Source organism: Pseudopipra pipra, chromosome 6 (assembly GCF_036250125.1).
Source record: "Pseudopipra pipra isolate bDixPip1 chromosome 6, bDixPip1.hap1, whole genome shotgun sequence".
Classification (NCBI taxonomy): domain Eukaryota; kingdom Metazoa; phylum Chordata; class Aves; order Passeriformes; family Pipridae; genus Pseudopipra; species Pseudopipra pipra.
The window spans coordinates 38,041,851-38,065,051 of NC_087554.1; the positions used below are offsets into that span (position 1 = coordinate 38,041,851).

The 23,201-nt window shown below is 35.0% G+C and overlaps 1 protein-coding gene across 9 annotated transcripts in view; it reads left to right on the top strand.

The window, feature by feature from the left end:
- AKAP6 (A-kinase anchoring protein 6) overlaps positions 1-23,201 on the top strand; it is a 314,923-nt gene that overhangs the window by 111,988 nt on the left and 179,734 nt on the right. For 8 of the 9 annotated variants that reach the window (XR_010431376.1, XM_064658568.1, XM_064658567.1 and 5 more), the window contains 3 exons: positions 111-233; positions 17,707-17,803; positions 19,053-19,219. Coding sequence is in view for 8 of the 9 variants with exons in the window: in XM_064658568.1 (XP_064514638.1) it covers positions 111-233; positions 17,707-17,803; positions 19,053-19,219 (387 nt within the window). In the remaining variant the exon portion in view is untranslated. The remainder of the gene's footprint in view (positions 1-110; positions 234-17,706; positions 17,804-19,052; positions 19,220-23,201) is intronic. The other variant, XM_064658569.1, reaches the window with a different exon arrangement.

The window sequence follows — 23,201 nt, forward strand, 5'->3', positions numbered from 1 at the left end:
TGTACTCTCTTGGCTAAAAAAAATTAATAAAATTGAGCATACATTTTTCACATCGCCATTTTGCTAACAAATGTGCTTTTCTTGTTCTTTCTCTTTTCTTACATGGCAAGGGGTTTGTAAGCAAACTGGATGAATTCATTCACTGGTTAAATGAAGCCATGGAAACAACAGAGAATTGGACTCCTCCTAAAGCAGAGACAGACAGCCTTAAACTGTACCTGGAGACACACTTGGTAGGACAAGATTACACTATGATTACTATCAGTAATTGAAGTGTTCTGCTGTGCTTTTTATTTGATTATTATTTTTAATTACTAGTGTGCATCTATATTTTAGTGTAAGATTTGCAGCATTACAGTTTATTTTAATGAAAATAGCAACAAATTATTTTCTGTATTTGAAATATGTACTGATAGCTTTGTAAAGATAAATTAAAAGTCAGAATTACATTACAATTCAGAATTTATCTCCAAAACTGAAAGAAAATGGCAATAGCAAAAGGAGAAAGGATAATGTTTTTTCTGCTGATCATTCTAGGATTTTTACTCCACTGTAACATTAACAAAAGTCTTTCTAGTGTGTAACTTATTCTCTCTCCCATATTTTTAACACACAGAGTAATTTAAATAAAAATTTGAAATAGTTAATAATTTTACTTGATGTACATTTCTGTCATGTAATTAATACAACTGTCACTAACCTTGTTCTTGTGCAAAAAGCTAAAAAATTGAGTGGAAGTAGAAAACATTTGGATGAATAATCTTCTGAATATATTGCAGGCTAGATTTATAGATTGAGAAATATTTGATAAACCTTATGGGACTTTCACTGAATTCTTCTAAGAGCTGTTTCTTGTTATGAGGTGAAACAAAGAGCTGCATTAAATCAGGCATTAAGTCCTCAAAAGTAAGATTTAATGCTGAAGGTAGAGAATAGAGCTCAATGTATGCTGTTCAATGAGCAGGTGTCTTAACAGGTAAACTACTGTAGCTAGTAAAAGCAACAAAAAAAGAATGGAAAATCAAGCAAAGAGATTTTTCTCTCATTCTGCCAAAATCTTAGCTTCTTGCCAGTATGAAATGGAAGATACACAGTGATAACACTACCTTTAGCCAATGACCTAGACATCTCACTTAGATAAAGCAGTACATTAACTGAGCCCACAACAGAGCATCAACCCCCAAAGCTCAGTCTCATTTCCAGTCTCTGATAATCTTATGGTAGAAAAGTATTTGACAGTCCCAGGAAGTCATGTGATGCATTGCAGGAAAAAATGTCATCCTAATCTCTGCTGTAAGACTGGAGTGACCATTATTAAATTAATTAAGTATACATTAACCACATATACAATTAGAACCAAATTGAAAACTGTCTTCAGAATTTCAGCTATAAAGCAAGCTCTTGTGCCTTTTCTTCTTAAACAATTTCTGTTGTAGTAGCACCCAGGGGCAGTCAGTAAATTGTGGTAGTCTATCAAATGCAGTATGAAGACACTGCATTTTTTCCTTACTTTGTGGATTTTGGGGTTTGGGGTGGAGTTGTTTTTTTTCCTTGTGCTGCACACACTTGGTCCCATGATTCCCACTGTGTTTACAGGTGCTCTGAAGATACAGAGCGTGTTGTAAAATCAGACCTCAGAAAAGGCACTGGTCAATTTGTTTTCCTTGTACTCTGCAACATGAAACTTTTGTCAAGATAAGTTTTTATGAGTAGAATTGCAATTTTCACTCTTGACTGGATAAAAAGAAACATTTTACAGGAACAGGACAATCACCAGGCTGAGTACTTCTCACAGTTAATTTCTTTTTCCCTTTCTTCCATGGCGAGGAGCACAGTAGCTCATTTGTAGGCAAACGACTTCCAACTTTGCCATGTGGTTCTCTGAGAGGTGAGGCCAAACCCATCTATATCGGACTGGAATGTGGAACAGTAGCTTAGAGGCAATTGCTTCACTGCTAGAGGTACTCTGAATAAATGAGTATGTGGGCACCTGTACAACCTCACTTTCCCTTGCCAGCACCTGGGTTCCCAGCTGCACTCTCTATATCTGCGTAACTTTGGGGCAAGAAAATCGTTATATGCTTCAGGATGACTATGTTATGAAACAAGTTGGGTTTTTCGTTTACTTCTCTGAAGAAATAAAATGTCTAAAGAGCAGTTCAATTTCAATTTGAAAATATTATAATTATTTTTATGGCATCTATAGTCAGTGAAAACCCACTGTATAACCTGAAAAAACATAACTCTGAGTTTTCTTTTTTGGATTTCAGAAAAGATATACTATCATACCAGTTTATACACAGCAGAAAAAAAGAGAACATTTTTATAGCAGGGAAGATAGTTATTTTTATTAATTAGATTGTCAGCTTTTCAGTGGCATTTATCTGTCAGACATCCTAATCTGTGTTTAAACAGAAGTATATGAACTTCAATTCACATTAAGCTCAATGTTGAAATTTCCCTTAGTTGAGCATTGTAAGACTGGTGATCAAGGTCTTTGTGAGGGACTTATACTTCACATTTTCTTCTTTTGCCAGTCAGGTTATACATGTTGTCGGACTCATCTAAGATCTGTTGAAGTAAAGGACTTGGAACTTAGAACTTTACAAGATTAGGTTCCAGACTTATGAGTTTATAGTACAGACACTGATAACAAACTAACTTGGAAAACAAAGAAAATGTCTTAGTTCTTTTCTATGTACTGCATCTACACTAGCAAATCTCATAACTATGATTCCTCACTAATGTAGATTTTCTCATCATAGAATAAGTGAAAAATCGGTGTAGATAAGTATTTTTATTAGTAGAGACATGGCCTTAGCCTTTGGCACAAGTTATCAATTTCACTACCTGTGGTAATTGTTTTCTTGGAAATATGTTTGTTGCGATAACAAAATTAGTGCCATAAAGAGAGAATATTTTGCATTCATGAGTGAAATCTCTTCTGTCAAAATCTAAGAAGAGGAGAACAGAAAAAATGTACTTGTTCCCTTTCTCATTATTGGCTGGGGAAAGTCCTGCTAAGGCAGCAAGGACAGGGTTCTGAGCATCCTCCAAGTTTTTCACTTTGTAAAATTCTAGACTGTCATTTTAGGATTCCAGTGTAAACTGTTGATAAATGATTGAATTTTAAAGTCTCTCTTCACTCAGCCTTGCTTTTCACTATCTTTGACATTTTGAGAAATAGTGTGGCACAGACACTTAAAGAGATTGTGTTTAAAAAAAAAGGCATCACAAGAAACCTACAACAAAACTTATTTGAATCTTTGCTCACATGAGGAGTCAAATCTCTTGAACAGGATGACGATGTAAGTCTCTGTTAACAAGCATCATGGCATGACATCCTTCAGCTTAAATTGGTAGCATTCCCCAAACAACGTTGCTTAATTCTTTTATATGATCTGGCAATATTGTCCACCTAGGATGTTAATCAACACTTTGAAGCAGACGAATAGTGTTTGTCTATTGCTCTTGGCTCAGCAAGAGCTGCCTGCAGGCGTTTCTGTAACTGTCTGAAGCTCCTGAAATAGTGAAGCACTTTGTTGTGAAGGTGGAAGGCAGCCTCTCCTCAAGTTGATCCGTTTTTCCCAATTATATAATCTGTGCAGAGACTAGCTGGAGAGTTCCTGGGTCACCCAGGGAATACATGACTAAATGCACTGTGTGCACAAAGGCACAGGCCTGATACCCAAATATGCTACAATTATAATTATTGACTGTAGGACAAATTGGAATTTCATTCTTAAATCACAGTTACAAACTTAAACTCCATAGATTTTTCCATGATGAGTAACCATACAGTTTGCTAAATAGTATGATCTTTTCCTATAAATTGAAAGGTAGTCTACATATTGAATGTGTGCCACAATAGGCAATCTTCAGTGTGGAGAACTTTTTCTTGCAAATTTTAACACCAAGTTCCCTGATGTTCTGCAGAACAGAAGTTGCTATATGCTTCATTTTAGATTACACCAAAGCACAAAGCTATAAATGAAAATGCTATCAGAGATCCATGGAATAGTGATTGAAATTATTCTTTCAATTTTACAGGTCTTCACAACTGAGTAACATCAGTTAAACTGATTTGGGAGCTGCGTGCTTCCCATTCATATGGAAGGGCTGACATGGAGCAGCCACCACTTGAACATCTGGCACTCTGCAGGCAGCCACCCAAGCCAGCAGATGTCGAAAACACTAATATGTTTTCATAAAACAGGGGTGTTTTTCAGGAGAAATCTACTTTCTCACAAAGGCCTCAGTCAGTCCTGCTAGAGAAAAAAGTGAGGCAGGTTTTGAATTTTGTGAACATTTAGGCTCAAATCCATTCCCAATGAAAAGATAACCTCATTTACCTTACCAAAAAAGGAACTTCTGAAAATGGTTTCTGATTCATTTTATCTTTTGTATCCTTTTCTGTTATGCTGATTCTTTCCCATTGGCAACCTGATCAAAATCAGCTACTAACAGACTGGTGGTATGCAAATCAATTTTCATCAAAAACAGTATCCTGAAGGCAGCTTATGAGCTAAAAGCATCTATCTAGGTGGTACTGCTGTGCTTGTGAAACCAAGCACACTTTCTTACCGGCTCGAGAGATAAGAATTCACCATATTGCTCTTGACCATTTTAGTTTGCTAAAACGGACGTTTAACTTTATCCCTGGCCGTACAAGATGCGTTGTTTTAGCACAGTAAAAGAAGTAAGCTAGCAAATGAGGAAATGTGAAGAACTGCTGAGGGAAAGGTTTAGACAAGAGGCACTATATATATTTGCTGAGGACTGAAACTTTTAATTCTGTAGTCTCAACTTTTTCCTTTGTTGTTAACACAGTACTTCATTTTCTTGTTGCTACACAACTTCTAGTTTACAACATACTGTGGTGAACTCTTAGGTTTTTTGTCCTAAACCATTTGTGTGTCTAGTATCATATTTAGAGCTGTGTAATACAAGACTTTTAAATGGGAACCTGCAAGTGAAAAAGATAATTTGTTGGAAATTCTTAAATCCTTCTTGCATTATTAGTAGATGTTGGCAAACAATAATTTTCAGTAGAGAAAAAATTAATTAGGGAGAAGTCTTCTTAGAAATTTGGAGTTAGTAGTCAGGCACTTTTGTTCTAACAGTCTTACTCTTAAGAATTTGGGTAAAATTCTGAAATCCTGAGTACAAAGAACAAAGAAGAGAGAGAGTAATGACAGATTTTGCATTTTTTCTTCAAAACCGGATAAAGAATGGTCAGTTTCCATGTGATAGAGTAGTTTATTTCAAAGTGGCTGTTCACTTTTCTCCTTTTGAGTAATACTGTTGCTGTAACCTGCCGACATTTAAGTTTGTAACGGGGAGAAGAGTAAATCATAGAATCATATAATAGTTTGTGTTGGAAGGGACCTTTAAAGCTCATCTAGTCTATCCCCCTTGCAGTGAGTAGGGACATCTTCAACTGCATTAGATTTCTCAGAGTCCCTTCCAATCTGACCTTTAATATTTCCAGGGAGGGGCATCCACCACTTCTCTGGACAACCCTGTGCCAGTGTTTTATCACCCTCATTGTGAAAAATTTCTTCCTTATATGTAGTATAAATCCACCCTCTTAGTTTAAAACCATTACCCCTAGTCCTATCACAAGAGACCCTGCTAAAAATATGTTCCCATCTTGGGAGTTGGACTAAATGATCTCCAAAGGTCCCTTCCAATCCTAACTATTCTGGGATTCTGTGATGTTCCTTATAAGCCCCCTTGAGGTACTGAAAGGCTGAACAACTCCAACTCTGTCAAGCCTTTACTCCTAGCGTGGTGCTCCCATCCCTCTGATCATTTTCATGGCCCTTTTCTGCACCCGCTTCAAAAGGTTCATGTCTTTCTTGTACTGGGGACCTCAGAGCTGGATGCAGTACTCCAGATGGGGTCTCAGAGCAGAGCAGAGGGGCAGAATCACCTCCCTGGACCTGCTGGCTGCACTGCTTTCAATGAAACCTCAGGATGCTGTTGGCTTTCAGGGCTGTGAGCACTCATTGCCGGCTCATGTCCACCTTCTTATCCACCAATACCCTCAAGTCTTCCACAGGGCTTTTCTCGGTGTTTCACTTCACTCTCATTGTAACTGTTGGTATAAGAAAAGATGGCAGCTGGCAGTTTCCTATTTCTCCAGATAGCACAAACAGGAATTGCTTGTCACTCGTGGAAAGAATGGAAGAGGATGGCCTCCTTGAAAAAAAAAAAATTGTTCATACAATGGTTATTTACTTCTCGTGTTTTTTTTTAGACAAAAATATATGTTATGTTTTATTGAAACTAGAATAGCAAATATTGTTCTGTATAAAGTACAAGGATGGCATGTAGTTATTACAGTGCAAAGTGTGGTTTGGATATGCTAACTGATAATTTCCATGAATCACGTTTTCTCGGTTTTCTTTTTAGATCCCTGTCAGGGATTTTTACTCCAGTTTAGTCACAGACTTTGTGCCACATACAAGTCCTTTTTAGCCTAGAATTGTTTCATTATATTAATGTTCTCAGTCACCATATTTACTTTACTTGTTGCAGTCTTAAAATATCGTTGACCAAGCATCACTAGTATTTCAAAGCAAATTAGACAAGTAGATTCACACTAGCATTTACTTCCCTTCTGTATATAAAGTTTAGATGTCATTTCCATTCTAGAACCAAATTCTTCTTAAGATATGGGGGGATTTGAATTTTATTATCTTAAGAGAAATGAAATAAGAATTTTTCTGTGTCCATTGTAAATGTTTCTCGCCACATCATGGCTCAGCACCTTCTTAGCTGTAAACAGCAAATGCTTTCATACAGAAAATAGATTGCATTTTCACATTTAAGAAATTGTGTTGGTGAAGTAATGATGCTTCTGCGATATTTTATGATAACTGATTGTTTGTAACAAGTTTGCTATATCTGGAAAAAAAAATCATTCTCATCTCCCTGGAAAAACTCATTTTCTGAAAAATGTCAGTTTAGAGAAGTATTAAATATCTGTTCTCATTGAGAAAATAAGGTTAAATATACATGCCTTGGGCTAATGTAGCAATGGTAGTGGTAATTTTATTAAAGGTATTAAAGCCTCTGAAATGGCTAAGTTATGTATAGTGCTTTGTTATATGGGAATTTCCAATGTCCATGGCAGCAAGTTTAGATATTTTTCTCAAAATACAGTGTACTATCTGCTGGATGATGGTGCTTAAAAGTCTGAGCACCATGAGTGGACTGATCTTTTGTTTGTCTAAGGACTTCAGTTTAAATTTTTGAATTTTACGGGTTTTTTTATCTTAAAAGGCATTTTGGGTATACATGGATTCCTGAATGCATATCCTTTCATATAGGAAGCAGTCTGCAGAACATACTAACCAGAGGTACAGACTAAACTCAGCAGATTTCACAGGCAAATAAAATTACTTAATAGGAAGTAAGATAGCAAACTTAAACAAAGGGAATACATGTATATTGTCAGTTGTGAATATTATTCAGCTTTTAAAATCCATAAAACCAGTAACCTCTAAGTTTTTCTGTTTCTTGAGTTAAAGGACCTGAGAACATTAAAAGGAAATGTTGATGTCATTATGATACATTTGGCTCTACCTGTGTTATAGTCTGAAGCCAGAGAGCATACAGTTGCTGGCAGTGGGAAAAATAGAGGTTTCTAAACTGTTTGGACTGTTCTTTGAATTTCAGCAATTTTTTTTGTGACTAAGGAAGAGAAAAATCAGGTATATAAGAGAGAATGGATATATATCCTGCTAATAACAGCACTGCTGTCCTGACCAATACAAAAATACTGCACTTGATCTAAAGATGTTTCCCATAAGTTCATGCAGTAAAGAAGAGCTGACACAAACCTTCTTTGTAAGGAGAAGGAGTGGGCCATGTTTATGGTCCTGGCAGCAAGAAGTAGGAGATCTATTGTGATAGACATCTATTGTAACTATATGTGCTTTTAATGAAGAAAAGAACTGTTCATTTACTATCCTCCTGTACTGTTTCTACCAGGTATTACCACACAGTCCCACTCCAGAGGTTTATTTTGTGCAAGCCTGTAGCATAAGAAATAGTTTCCTGGAGACTGAATAATCTTAAGGGTACTACTTTTTTCTAAACCTGTCTTTCAAGTTTATGGATACCTAACCTTGATTGTATTTATTTTGGTTTTTGATTGGTTCAAACCTTCTCAGGACATTTTTTGCTACTGCCCTAGATTTGCATTGTTGTGCATAGGAAGGGGATAGGACCCCATAATAAAAGGTATCTCTGCTGGGCCTGTCTGTAATGTATTAGTTGTTAACTCGCTCCATGGGAAGTTGTCCCAGCTTTTCTAGTTCTGAGAGCCACAGTTGTCTCTGGACAGAGGCAGAGCATATTAGGGTGTCATCCTAAAGTAGTTTTGCTTCTTCTACTGAAGAAAAAGGGAAAATTGTAATGTCCAAAATCTGAACTGTATCACTTGTGAGGATTTTGATGTCTTGTATTTTAAGTATATGAAAATATAGAGTGTGGTCTATGTTTCAAGAACAACTATATTGCTCTGTTGTTTTGTTTCTTTTTATTCATTATGCTTGAGGTTTAAAAATTTAAAATTTTCACCAATATCCAGGATGCTTTTAAGCTAATGTTTATTTCTTTGGAAGAGGAAGCGATGAGATCCTTAAAACATGGTGTTGTTTTACGTGCAAGAATATAGCAGGTGGTATGTTCCTCTGAGTATGTATTAAATACCCATTATAATGTTCTTAGGAAACAAGGCCAAACACTGTCAGAGAACAATAAAATGCAGATCATTCAGACTTTGAAAAATGTTTAAATTCATTTGCACTTATTGGTGAAGCTGAACAAGGCCGGGTAACTTGATTGGCAGCGTTACAAATGTTCGCCTCCTCTCAAGCCTCACTACCCAAAATTGTAAAACTCTCAGGTGCCGAAGTATCCCAAAATGCAGACATTGTATTTAATATATCTGTTACTCAACACTGTCTGAGTGCTGAAAGTTAGGGATTCCACTGAGTCCATTGTTGCCTGGCCTGCAGAAGAAATAATTTGCATACAGGGGATTCAGTGCCCATAGTGATATGATGAAATCAAACTGCCATTATAACATGCTTTGAACTAACTTGATCATGAATTTTCACTGAAAGTATTTGACATAAGTTCTGACTTAGAAGCTTTGTAGCTTTACATATGACAACTTGATCATGCTCTGTACAAAAATTTATCATTGTAACAACTTTTGAAACACTTTTAAAAATTGTTTGAAAGTAATGTTTATTTTATTAATAAACTTCGTAAAGCTTATCTAGGAACTCTGTTAACTGTAATTTTTATGTCTATTCAAATGCATGCTATTGCCTGAAATTTTAGTATGCCAGTATTATCAATAAAGATGTAGTCAGTAATTTGGTTTTGAAAGTGAAATGAAATTTATTTTTATAAAATTCTGAGATTGGAAATCATTGGAAGATTATAATGCCAGGATCTCAAAGGAAATACAATCACACTTTCAGTAACATTTAAACTATATTTGCTTTTACTTACCTGCCAAGAGCTATGGTACACTCCCATGGGTTCTCTGCTATGTGTCTCAGATGCATAATATGATTCACATTTTAAGTACTAGAAGTAATACAATTCCTCTCTGTGTTTTGGTGTTTGCAATACCAAAGCATTCAGCAGAAATATAGAAAATCCGGGAATGAATGGAGGTTTTGATTGGTAAATGTTTTTCTTTGCATCTTCTATGATATTTATTTTTTCTTCCATTTCTTAATTCTGTAGGTGAATTGGGTAAAGAATTTAGAATCTTAATTTATTAGCTAAATTTTGCTAAGAAGGCTTTTTAGTTCACCCTTAAATAGCATAAAACCTTATATCTGTACATACATAAAACAAGTTACATCTCCTTTATATTCCCCTGGAATCTGAATAGAACTAAAATCCTTCAAGGATTGTTTTAAAACTACATAGTGTTATTTATTGCCAGAGAGTGCTTTTTGGTCTGTTAGTAAATTTATATTTAAATACTATTTATGTATGTATTATGTTTCACTTGGTAACTTCATATTTGCCAAGGCTGCTATGCCCCATGAATTTATCTTTGTTTTGGAAAGCTGTTATTTCTTGGTATATCTCTGATATATCTTTTTTCTGCATATGATAGGACAATACAATGTGGACCTATTTTGTTTAGATAGTTTTCGGGAATTGTGTGTCTCCATGTAGAAGAAGTGTACCTAGGGATGTGTAAGATCAGACAGGCCAAGGACTCAGAAGAGTATGTTTTTTGCAGATTCTTTCCAAAGAAACTCAAGAAGGCAAGAAATGATTAAGGGTGGTTGTATACAGTGGACTGCATGTGCAATTCGCCATGATTATGGCAACTTAGCAATTGTACAGCCATTTGGCCTGTGTCATTTCCTGTATGTGTTCTTCTATCCCTCTTGATAGTAAACAAACAGATTCAATTTAGGAAGCCTCATATGAATTTTTTTTGACAATGTAAAATGTTCAGACAGACAAAATCAAAGAGAAATTTACATAGTGAAACACAGAAAATAGAGTTGGTAGCAGAAGAATTTACATGAGTTTGAAATAAAAATATCTGAAAAAATACCCTCTATGTCTTCTAAATCTGCAAAATAGGCTTTCTGGATAGTGGGGCTAACTATACTTTTTCTCTATATCTAAATTTATGCATTCAAAACTTGGCTAAATTACCTAAGACATGACAAACACAATGAGGAATGAGAAACAGAAACTGAGGGACGTAAAGTATTTCATATGAGGAAAATAGTGCTATTCATGTTTAAGAGGTAACAAAGGGAAAAAACATTGATTGTCTAATACTGGAATGGCAGAAGCTTTGACAGAGAAGAAAGGGGTGGGGTAATTTTACAAAAGTATCAATTACTATAGGACTACTGAAGTGGAGCATGCCCCCTCGTATTTAGTTTTGTGGCATGCGAAAGACCTAAGTTACTACTGTGTCAGTGCGTTGCAGTCCTCACTCTCATGTTTTTATCCAGTCTAGATTTAATGGTCTCAAGGGATCAGGCCTTTCACTGTTTCCCTTAGGAGGTTATTATACAATCTAATAGATTTGACTTTCTGTGGAAATTTCACTGGTATTTATCTTAAATTTTCTCTTAATTTAATTCCATTAGTTTAATCTACTATAACCTCTGATAATGTACTAAGTCTTCTTTCTGCATGGTGTTCAGATTCATAGAATATAAGTAGATAATAGAGGCTCTTTCTCTTAATACTTAGTCTTGCTTATTTCTTATTGGTTCCACCATTTCCACCTTTAAACATATTTTACTTGCTCTTCACTAAGCTCCCAATACTTTGTCTCGTCGTAAATGTGGTTGATTCCTCCCAGACAAAAAAGTACATTCAGATCAAGTGAAAGGCGAAGAATGTGTGTGAGTGATCAGAAGGTAAAATCATTCCCAGGATTGCTGTAGTTAGCTCATTACTAAGCATTTTGATCTCAGGATGTTCAGTTAATATTATGTTTAAATGAATGATAGACTTACACAGAAAAAATGATCTGAGCAGTTAAACCATCTTACATCTGATCTACATCTACAGTGTCATAATGCCAGCATGAGATGATGATTATGAGATTTCTGGGAACCAGTAGTTAGGTTCCCAGATCAGTTTCATTTCAATTTTAAAGGCATTTTAGATTATCATCTGATATTGTGAATCAACATAGACAGTGATATTGTTATTTTGCCCATTTTTATCTGCCTACAGATACCAATGAAATGAATTATCCCCAGAGAAAGTCACAAAGTTATTGTCTTTTAAGTTTTCTCATTGTTGCAGGGGGTAGAAGACCAAATCTTCTTTCCACTAGCTATTCACTCTTAGAAAATATCTACTAGCTTCCATTGGTTACAGAAGGAAATGTGTGGTTCATCTAAGGAAAATGATGATCATATTGTGTAAGGCATTAGAGATTTGTTTAGCATTTGGTGATAACTGGCCCATTGGCTGTCATTGCTGTAGGGAGGGTATGTTTTCAGTTTTGGGCAGAGAAGAAAAAGACTCATAGTTGATACTGCTCCTTCAGAGGAGGATTCATCATGTTCTCCTTAAAAAGCAAAGGTAAAATCCCTGCTATTGAGGTAAAGCTCAGCCTTGACTATGGAGCTGCATAGAGCATTTCCACAGTGCTTGTGTTCTGTTTATCAGCTGGTGTGTCACTCAGATAGAAATACAAATTAAAAGAAAAAAAGAAAATACAAAATTCTTTGTAGTCACCTAGATTTTATGGAAGATGTGAACAAAAGAGACATTGACTGGAACCATTTCACATGGAATATTTTGTTCCCAGGAAAACATATCCTTTACATATCCTAGTAATACTTATTTAATAAGTAAGCTTTATAGTCCTAAATGCTAAACATATGACCAGTTCCATGTTAATATAAGGACAACTTACATATTAGTTATTTTATTGATTTACTGAATGTCATTGGTAGATAGTGTTCAGGACTCTGAAAATGCCACCAGGTTATTACATGGCTTATTAGGTTATTAATTCAAATTCTTAAATTATTACCTCAAATTCTTAACTTAAATACTAGGCACTGACCAAATAGAGGCTTTCTGTGTTGTCAGAACTCCTCAAAAAAAAAAAAAAAAGGGGAGAAAGAAGAAAATAGACCACAACCAAAAGTTCAGTACTAGATATCTTGGTATTTTGTCATAGCAAGTTATTGGAAGGTAACTGTGCCAGGACCAGTGGACTTGCAAAAGTAGCTGAGTATTAAGCATGTAAGAATAAATTTTCAATATCTGTTTTGTCATATTTCTTTTGAGACAAATGAAATGTGTTGATTAAAAAAAATTAAAATTGAATTTTCATAATTATATTTTTCTTGGCAGTTATTGGTATATAGAATATATTTAACAAATAAGTCACTTGTTTCGTTTTCTTAGAGCTTTACTGCATGTTTAAACTGCCTCCCTCTCAAAACATAACTTTTCTGATAATATTTGTGGGAGATTGGTTATCCTTCTGTGATTGTCTCAGTCAAAAGATTCCCATAACTTTTCTGCCAGAAACTGTTCCCATCACTCTAATTTTCACTCTAAATTATATCTGTCACAGTGAGTGTTATAATTAAAAGTGCTACATTCTTAGCCAAAACATACATTCAATTGTAGCTAAATATAGAAGTCCATATTTCAGTAATATTGTAGATTTCTCAAAAAATGCAAAATATTATTAGGAAATTTACATTAAGCTTTCTTTTTCAAATTCTAAATTTATAGAATCTAGGGTAATCAGGTAATTTTTAATTGTCTGTAGCATTGCTCTAAAAAAATAAACACCCTAGAAATAGTATTATTTTTCTCAAAGGTATTTAAAAACATCAAAAATGAACCTCAAGAGAACTGTCTTTCAGGTATATCCCAGTACACCACACATGCTAATAACATGCTTGACTGAGAAAAATAAAATATTTCTTTTAATACACTTCTTAATCTGGTGATAGGTGTAAACTGCTGTGTCATCCAAACTATATTTATGTATACATTGTAGGTTCACACGATATCTAGTTGCTGATTTCTGTTTCAGAGGCAGTACACTGGAAACAATTAGTTGGATACCTTATGACTTAAAAAAAAAGTAAATCATGCTTTTACAAAGCCTCTGTGCCTCTGGAAACAAAAAAAAAATTGCTAATTGTCTGTGTCAAGACCCAGGTTGTGCATTACCGAATTGCAAAGGTTTTTCTAAGAACAGAGGGTTATATATAATAGCAAATATATAATAAATAGCAAAAGATTGGATATCTCAACATGTACATAGTGCAGGATACCTACTCAATAGAAGTTTCCTACATATAAGTAGCTACAACCATAAAATAAATCCTTTGAGGAACATCGAATAAATTTTTTTTTCCAACAATTTTTTCTAATCTCCAGTTGTAAAGACAAGTAAGGTGAGAAGGAGAGTTTATTATATTCTAGGAAAGCACTCTCATATTTTTAGTGTATTCAGAGTCCAGCACAGATAAGGAGGGGATGCTTTTTTTTCCTCATGGCGGTTCTGTACTATTGTTGTCTGGTAGGTCCATAAGTTTCCTGAAGGTCAGAGGACAGCTTCATTTTGTGAAGGCTGGGCTCCTTGCTACCATGCTGTCAACAGAAGATAGCACTCTTGGGGCTTTGCATTTACACCCTTGGAGTCTTTATTCCTGTTTACAGTTCTGCAAGCTTTTTTAAAACTGCATAATTCCTGCCTCACTTTTCCTTTCTTGCTAAATAAGAACAATTGATAGTTATATATAGGTACATGGTAATTGGGAAAAGTGCAGAGAACTTGCGTAAGGAAATTTTGCTTGTTGCAGCTTGTAAACTACATTAAATACACTGTAGTGTGAGGGATGACATTAATGTGTTGTTTAAAAAGCTGCTGTCAGGCCAATGCACATGCATTTTCTATAATGTATACGTGCTCATGTGTGATATTTAGACTTCTCTATAGCTGCAAATGTGTCTGGAAAAAAGGCTTTGATTAATTGACTTCCCTCCTCTTCTCCTTTCCTCTCTTCACACACAAAGGCTTCATTCATTATCAGGGAAGATCAGAGAAGGAGGGGAGCAGAGTACCTGGGTCACACGCTGTTAGAGTTACAATTTTCCAAATGCCATAAGTAAACAGTAGGGAAATATCCAGGATGGGAGAGGACCTCTGTGTTTGAAGGTCTTCCTCAATTCCAAATATTTGGTCTGATATTATCCTTAGCTGTGTAAATTTGCATATCTCCATTGTATAGACATGTAATACTTGTTACATCTTCAACTCTCGTCTTTTTCATGTGTCACATTTTCAGCCCTTTAGGCATGAGAAACCTTGAACATTGGCTGAGGATTATTCCTTCCAGTGTTCCTTGTCCAGTTACTCATTTTTCTTAGGAAATTACCACATATATAATTCTAAATTCAAAACTCATACTTCACTACATCAACTGACAGTTTCGTTTGCTTCTGTTTGTATTTATACTTATATGAATGGTTCTCTCCTTTTGTTGTGTGCTGGTTTTGGCTGGGAGAGAGTTAGTTTTCTTCGTAGTGGCTACTATGGGGCTATGTTTTGGATTTGTGCTGAAAAGAGTGTTGATAATACAGAGATGTTTTAGTTACTGCTGAGCAGTGCTTAGACAGCATCAAGGCTTTTTCTGCTCTTCGTACCACCCCACCAGCAAGTAGGCTGGGGGTGGACAAGAAGCTGGAAAGGGCCATAGCTAGGAAAGCTGACCCCAGCTGACCAAAGGGATATTCCATACCAAATGACATCATGCTCAGTACAGAAAGTTGGGGGAAGAAGGAATAAGATGGGGGATTCTTAGAGTTACAGCATTTGTCTTCCAAAGTAACTGTTATGTGTAATGAAGCCCTACTTTTCAGGCGTTGGCTGAACACCTGCCTGCTCATGGGAAGTGGTGAATGAATTCCTCATTTTGCTTTGCTTGTGCATGTGGTTTTGCTTTCCTTACTGTCTTTATATCAACCCACACCATTTTCTAGCTTTTACCCTTCCGATTCTCTCCTCCGTTCCACTGAGGTAGGACTAAGCAAGAGGCTGCATGGTGCTTAGTTGGTAGCTGGGGTTAAACCATGACATGATGCCTCTATGCTGACAAAAGCTTATTTCTGCTAAATTTCATGTATGTTCATGGTATTTGTGCCACGTGTAATTCATCCATAAAATAAGAATTTTGCACGAGGAGAATATTGCTAGTCAAAACCCAAAAGTTTGGCCCCATCTTTATTCATCATATTTTGCTTCTTCAGTTTAACATTATTACTGGTTAATAGGTGCACCTGAAAATCAAGCCGTATTGTAGTAGCTGGTGTGTTATGTTAAATGAATCTTTTCTAGGGCAGCAAGTCTCTTTTTTTTTCCTAATGAAAAAGAATACCTCATCTTTTCCAATTTTCCTATCAAACACATCCACATCATCTCGAGACACTGCCAAATCCAGCTGCATCTATACTCGACTTCAATTATATGAAATTACACAACCTACTCTCAGGTCCTTTAGCTTCTCTTTTGCTGGGTGAGACACACGCACAGTGCATTTCCTGTGAAGTGCATGATTACAAACTATTCAGTACAAGCCTGTTTTAAGTAAACAGTAAATTAAATATTGTCAGTGCTTGTTCAGACATGGTTTTATGAAGGAAAAAGGACTTCTGGATTTGGTTTCATAAAACTCTAGATTTAAGAAGGGGACAGACATAAACTAGGCATCCTTCCTCCTTTTTAACTTTTCTTGGCTGGCCCAGTTGTTCAACAGCTGGTGCAAAACAGTATATTCAGATGTCCGTACAAGGAAAATTGGACTAGACAAAATGCTGAAGGTAGCAAAATTCCTGTTTTTTGCTCTTTATTTGAATGGAGAATTCTCAAAAACATTCTGTCACTGTCAGGTACAATGCTGCCTGAAAGACTGTTAAGAGCCTATCTGAGCAGCATCCCTCTTTCAACCATGATGAATACAGTAAAAGTACCTCATTTTATTACAGTTCTGGCAATATTATTTTCTGCTATGCCAATCAGCCTGACTGCAGGAGTTCGGAAAGAGAGGAAACAGTTGCTTCCCTAAGGATTGACAGCTTTTGAGTATTTTGTGGTGTCTGCTACTCCAGTATTAGCATGGTCACTAGCATTTGGAGAAGTATAAATAAGTTTTATAAAAAACAGAAGCTATGAATGTCCACTTGCAAAGTCTCCTTTCATGTCTGCCAGTTAACTCATTTCCAAGAGACGGAAAAGCTCTTTTTTTCCAAGTGGTCATGTATTATTTCCATTTATTCCACAGACATTTCAAAGAGAAAAAGTGTTGCACACAATTTATGATTAAATACAGCAAGTACCCTTTTCTCTATTGTGTTTTCTTTCTCTTTCTTACAGGCAAGTATGATGAGAAGCTCTGGCAAATAATTAAAAAATTTATCCAAGTTATCACTGGTGTATTAAATGGCATATCGTGTTTCCAGTTCCTCTCTCTGCTGCTAGATTTTAAAGCAATTTTTAAAAATAAAATTAAAAAAGAGACAAAATATTTTTGACTGTTAAATTACAGATCCTTTGTAAACTTATAAAAATATTAGTGAAAAAATGTTTGAAAAATACTTTCTTTGCAAATTAAGAATGCTGAGATCTAAAGCAGACTGATTTGTTCTTTGAAAATGGATATGAGAGTTAACGCAGGAACACAGTATTAATAGATTTGTGTGAGTGCACATAAGGCCAATATATTCAATGATGTAATTTTTTTATGGTTTCATAAATAGTGCTATCACCAACATTTCAAAGAAATCTGAAAAAAAACCCAGAGTTCATATGTGGTAGCATAAATTTAGTGTATTTTATAGAACACAGTTACTCCAGATATAGCCTGCGGGTTGTGACTTTTCATAAAACCTAATGAATGTCTAGATATGTCAGCTGTTTCAACACAGATGCACTTTGCTGATCTGATGGAAACATTTTGAGCCCAGATCCAAAATATCAGTAGCTTTTAGTATCACAAATTAATTTGGCTATTGGGTAAATAGGGATGTGGTTCTTGATAAAAAACAAGTAATTTTGTACATGTGTTTTACAATAACTGCCTCTATAATGTCTGATGCTGAGGTTTCTTCTCTCTTTTTTTTTCTTTTTTTTTTTTCCCCCAGAGTTTTAAGTTGAATGTAGATAGCCACTCTGCTTTAAAAGAAGCAGTGGTAGAAGAAGGACGCCAACTTCTTGAGCTTATTGTATCTCACAAATCAGGTAAATCCTTCTGAAATATTGCAAGTCTTTATGTCTCCAGACTATTAAAGAATGAAGAAGCATTGCTGTAAATTACTGCATATATTCACTTCCTTATGTATTATTAATATTTACATTATCAGATTGACCTTCAAGATTTATAAATGTTTCATATACTGCATACAATGCAGTGATACTTATAAAATGAAATACTGCCTGCAAATAGTCTGTTCATTTTATTTTGGTCTTGCTGTTCAGCTGAGTTTCAATTGAAATCACATCACTGAAAACTTCACACTGACATATTCTTTGATATAGGTGCTGTGGAAATAACATTAAGATAATGAATTAGTATTTCAAATATATATGTATGTATTTACATACTCTGCATGGGTAATTGCATTGGTAAAGCTTTATTTTACCACTTAAACTAATTCTTACATTGATTTAAATATATTTATGAGCTCTAGATTAAAATTAAAAATACCTTTTTCTTTTGGTTAGGTATGTCTTTTTTTGCAGAGGCCTTAAATGTAGAGGAGGGAGACAGATGTACTGATTTCCCTTTATCCCTACCACCTCCTATATTTTTAGATGTTTGCGTGACTTGTCTGATAATAGGGTAATCAGCATATACTGCTATGGAATGCCATCTTAATTTTGGCCCACATAGCATCCTCTTCATCCAGGTTGAAGTTATTCTTTGGTCTACTGTTTTCTGATTATGTTATATGCGTGCATCTTGTTTCACAGATCAGACAGATCTGTGTAAAGGGAAGCTATAAGAAATTACTGACTTGTATGTATAGTTCTAAAAAGATAACCATAGCAAAGAAGAGTAGTGCATGTCACCATAGACATAAAAATAGGTAATGTGTAAACTACAGAAAATATTTAAAGGAGTTGGAGGCAAGAAAAATGTGTTTGGAAGATTACGAAATGTTTCAAGATAAAGACTAGATATTAGAGGGGAAGATTACCAGTATTCCCTACTGCCAGGGGAATGACAGTTTATGTGGAATTTTTCTCTTGAAACTGTCAGCTGAAGCATTATCAAAATTTACCATGATGGCTAAAAGAAATGCTTGACCCTATAGCCCTGTTTTGCAGTCTGAACAACAGTAATGCTTGGATTTATTGCTGAGAAAACACACTAAAATTCTTGTTGCATTTGTTATTTTAAATATCTTGCTTATTATTTGAATAAAGGATAATATTTAAAGATGCTGTTGAGTTTACAGCTTTTACTTTTTACCCCTTCATTGTGGAGAAGGACTGAAGGACATGCTGCAGATGATTGCAAGTCAGTGGAAAGAACTACAGAAGCAAATCAAACGGCAACACAGCTGGATTCTTAGGGCTCTGGATATCATCAAAGCAGAAATACTGGCTACTGATGTGTCTGCAGAGAATGAGGAAGGGACTGGGAGCCCTAAGGTAAGTGGCTTGAAGTTTGCCTTATTTCCTCTTATTTCCTTCTTCTTTTGAACTAGGCACCACTGAAGTTTTCTTTCCACCCTAAGGCTTTTCATTTCTACTGGGTAAACTTTTTTTTTATAAACAAAATGAAATGCCTTACTCTGAAACAATAAAAAAAATCTTAGAACTTTCAAGTTTTCCAGGAAGACCTGTCTCATTCTGTGTAGAGGGGCATGAGGGGGAACATAAAACATTTAGTAAACAAAACATAAAGCATCTTTAACATGAATAATCAGAATGGTTTTAAATTGTTTTGTTGCAACTATAAATCACTATAATCAGTGCAATCACTCAGCTCTGACATCCATTAGCCGCTTGGTTACAGCAAATTAGCAAAGAAGAGAGAAAGTGATTCATTATCTCATTCCTGTTAATGACTATCAGATGCATTGCTTAATTAGGAGATGGCCATTGTAGTGGGAAGAAGGTCATATGCCTTTTCACAAATCTTTTTGCTCGAAGACGTCCATAACAGTGCTTGTGTTGAATACAACAAGTACTTTAAGAACAAGGTATTGACACCTATCATAATTTTGTGGATATTAATTCTTAAAGAAGGATATAGTACTTACCAGTTGCCAAACAATATTTGTAAGAGCATTTTAAATACAGACCATGCTTTTTCAAATTGGTGCAAGCAGTGTAGGGATGCTACACACAACAGAAACTTGTGGCGTAGCGTCCATGACCTTTCACTACCACCAGTAGTAAGCAGAGGTGTTTCTTAAGCAAAGAATATGCAGCAGAGCAATCAAAAACCTCAAAATCTTGACACACATCAGGCTGAAATGCAAGGAAAAATTCACAATTCTTGTTTCTAGGAATAACAGAGATGATTGTGCTGAGTAGATTTTCTGATTCTGATGCTGGACAATTCTTAGCATGGGTATTCAGTGCTTCCCAGAGTGTAGTTTGTAGAGTAACTCTTGGCTAGGATTACATGAAAAGTTCTGGTGTTTCCTTACTATAATTCTACATAGCAAGAATGATCTTAAAGATGATGGAGGAAAAGCCAAGGACAACAATGAAATAAAACTACAGGAAAACACATATTTGCAGGAGACATAATTTGAACTGATATCCCTCATCGCTTGTGTGATGGAAAATGATCCTGGGCCATATAGCTCTTCCTTTAGGAATTAGGTGGTGGAGTAACACTTGATTTCATAATTAGGTCTGTTAAAGTAAACACACTAGCTCAAAGATTATTTTTTTACCCTGCCAGTAATATGATTCCATATCTCCGAACAGCTTGACTCATCCATGGCCAAAAGTTTAACTGCTTGATCAAAATTATCATGTAAAAAGTATTCTAAAATCCAGCTTGATTTTTCTGTGAAAATTATGGAATCCCTAGCTTGGAATAATTGTATTCAAATATTTGCTTAAAAGGAGAGAAATGGAGATGGGGCAGTTGCAGTAAATTTTTCATATAGAGAGATGGTAGCTCGTTGCCTCATGCTTTTTATTATAGAGATAGGAACCTGAAGCAAAGCCTTTTTTTTTTTTTTTTTGGTGCCTACAGTTAGATTAAAAAAAATAGACAAAAATTGATGAAACTGAAAATATTTTCAAGTTATTTAATTAATTAAATCACATCCCTATATGATTCTTCTAAGTATGGGCAATAGTGTGGTCAAACACCATCTACTTCTTCATGCTGCAAGATTAACTGAAATTAAAATACAGTCAGTAATATAAATGTAGATTTCAGTTTGCATTTGTTACAAAACCAAAAGGAATTTGAGAAGTATGATAGAAAATCTAAAGATTATACCTAGAGGTTATTTTTATTTTTACCTTTTTTGAGAAACGACAGGAACAGTGTTGGTGTTATAAATCTGTAAAGAAATAGGGAAAGGAGAAATTTCGAAGACCCTAGGAAACTTTTCTCTTAAGAATATTTAAAACATGTTTTCATAACACTATGGCATTTTTTATAAGAGCAATGAAAAGTGGGAAGAGGGATGTTCTGTACTCCAGAAATACATTGTCAACATTTGTATTCATGAATTCAGATTTTGCTTAGGAAATTTTTCTTTTTATTGTATGTAAGTTTCATAGCGGTTTATAGTAATTGCTTTTAAGGATTGATTTTAAACATTTCTAGTGCCTAAGCTCCTCTGAGGTACTATGGTTTCTGTAAGATCTTAAAAAACCAGTGAGATCTCTTTAAGTATTTAATACAACTATTATTCCGTCATTTTTATAAAAAAAAGAAATGATGAATGTATTCAGTTTAAATTGAAGGATATAAAGTTTTGTCTTCTTACTGCATTGAAAAGTACCTTTAAAAATGAATGTCAAAATTGCCATGACACTTTCCAACGAGTACCGATCTAACATCACGAGTAGTACACAACATACTGTACACTTGACTTTCCTTCAGAACCTTGAGACACTTAGCTAAGGTACGTATTTTCTCTTGATGAAAATAGTAAGTAATATTTGAAAATATCTGGAAATAGGAGGAATGTTTTCATATGTCTTGCATTTTTTCACCTTTTGAAAATGTCTATGAGGCCACTCGTTTTGTAACTGATCTCTTTAATTGAGTCAGAAAAGGCCTACTGGAACAGTATTGCTTTCAATAAACAGTAAAGAGTGGTATTGAAAAACAACATGATGTATTTTCTTATCTAGTGGCTATGAGTGTAACTTCCCCAATATTAGTCTGATCTATTTAAATCATAATTTGGTGGAAAAATTCATGGCTCTCTGAAGAGCTTGCAAGTTAATTCTGTAAGTGATGTCCTCTAAAAGCATACAAATCTTAATAGCAATTACCCATTGTAGACATTCTCCTTCACTGAACATGGTATGGAATAGTATTCTTAGGGTCAGTTGTAAGTTCTGCTCCCAACATGCATTTGTAAAGTTAGTTCATTACTATAATTTTTGGACCCGGATATTTTTGTTCTGCAAGTAAATTTTTTAATTAAGTTTTGGGATTTTTTTTGGTAACAGTTCAGACTATAACATCAGAACCTAAAGACTGGTAGGTTAGAAGAATAATGGTGAACTCTGCAAATATATATGTAGTCTGTACTTCTGGACAAGTTTCTTTCCAGAATAATTGCTTTATTAGTGAAAAACATCTCTAATTTTCCATTCCAGATTCAGAGAAACAAGCAGGAAACTACCTAAGACATTGGGCCTAACGCTTAGAACATTGAAATTTGACTTAGTTGTCTCAGGTAAAAAAACCACTCTTGGGAAGAATGTGTTAACTCTCTAGTGGGGTAAATCATAGAAGCAGTAAGGATTTGAAGAGTTTTAGAGGAAGAGGTAAAAACACATTTAATAAAGTAAACCTGAAAATTACAGAAATAGTAGATGGCTCAGGGTTTGAAGTGGTTAAACAAACCTTTGCATAAAGGGAAAAAGAAAACCAGTGTAATTTCCTCTTGATTGATAATTAAACATCCCACACTTATGGGATCATTTCCCACTCAGTTGCACATAATTTTACAGTTTTTATAACCATTCTAAACAAACAGTCTTCAGTACACAGAAAAATGATTTTCATTTAAAAAGTGAAAACTTGGTGAAGCTGTTTAATATCTACCACAATTTGGGATTCTGGGAACACTCCTTTAAATATGGTTTTATAGTGACACTGGTCTCAGACTTGGTGGGTGGACTAAATATTGCAGTTCAGAACAATTACATCCTGCTAGTATGAGAATGACTTTGTGAAATGGGCAACAAGACAGAGCAAAGAGAATGATAACAATCCTTTCTTTTTTACTTCAGACTTGTAACTTGTCCTGGCCATCCAATCATACTGCTATGACTACAACATTTAGATCAATAATTTTATATAAAAGGAATATACAAATAAAATGTTTTGGCATCTTTATGATTAGTGCAGAGAAATATCATATTTGTGAGTAGACAATTTTCTTTCAGTGTCTTTTAGCAACTCTGTATTTTTAAT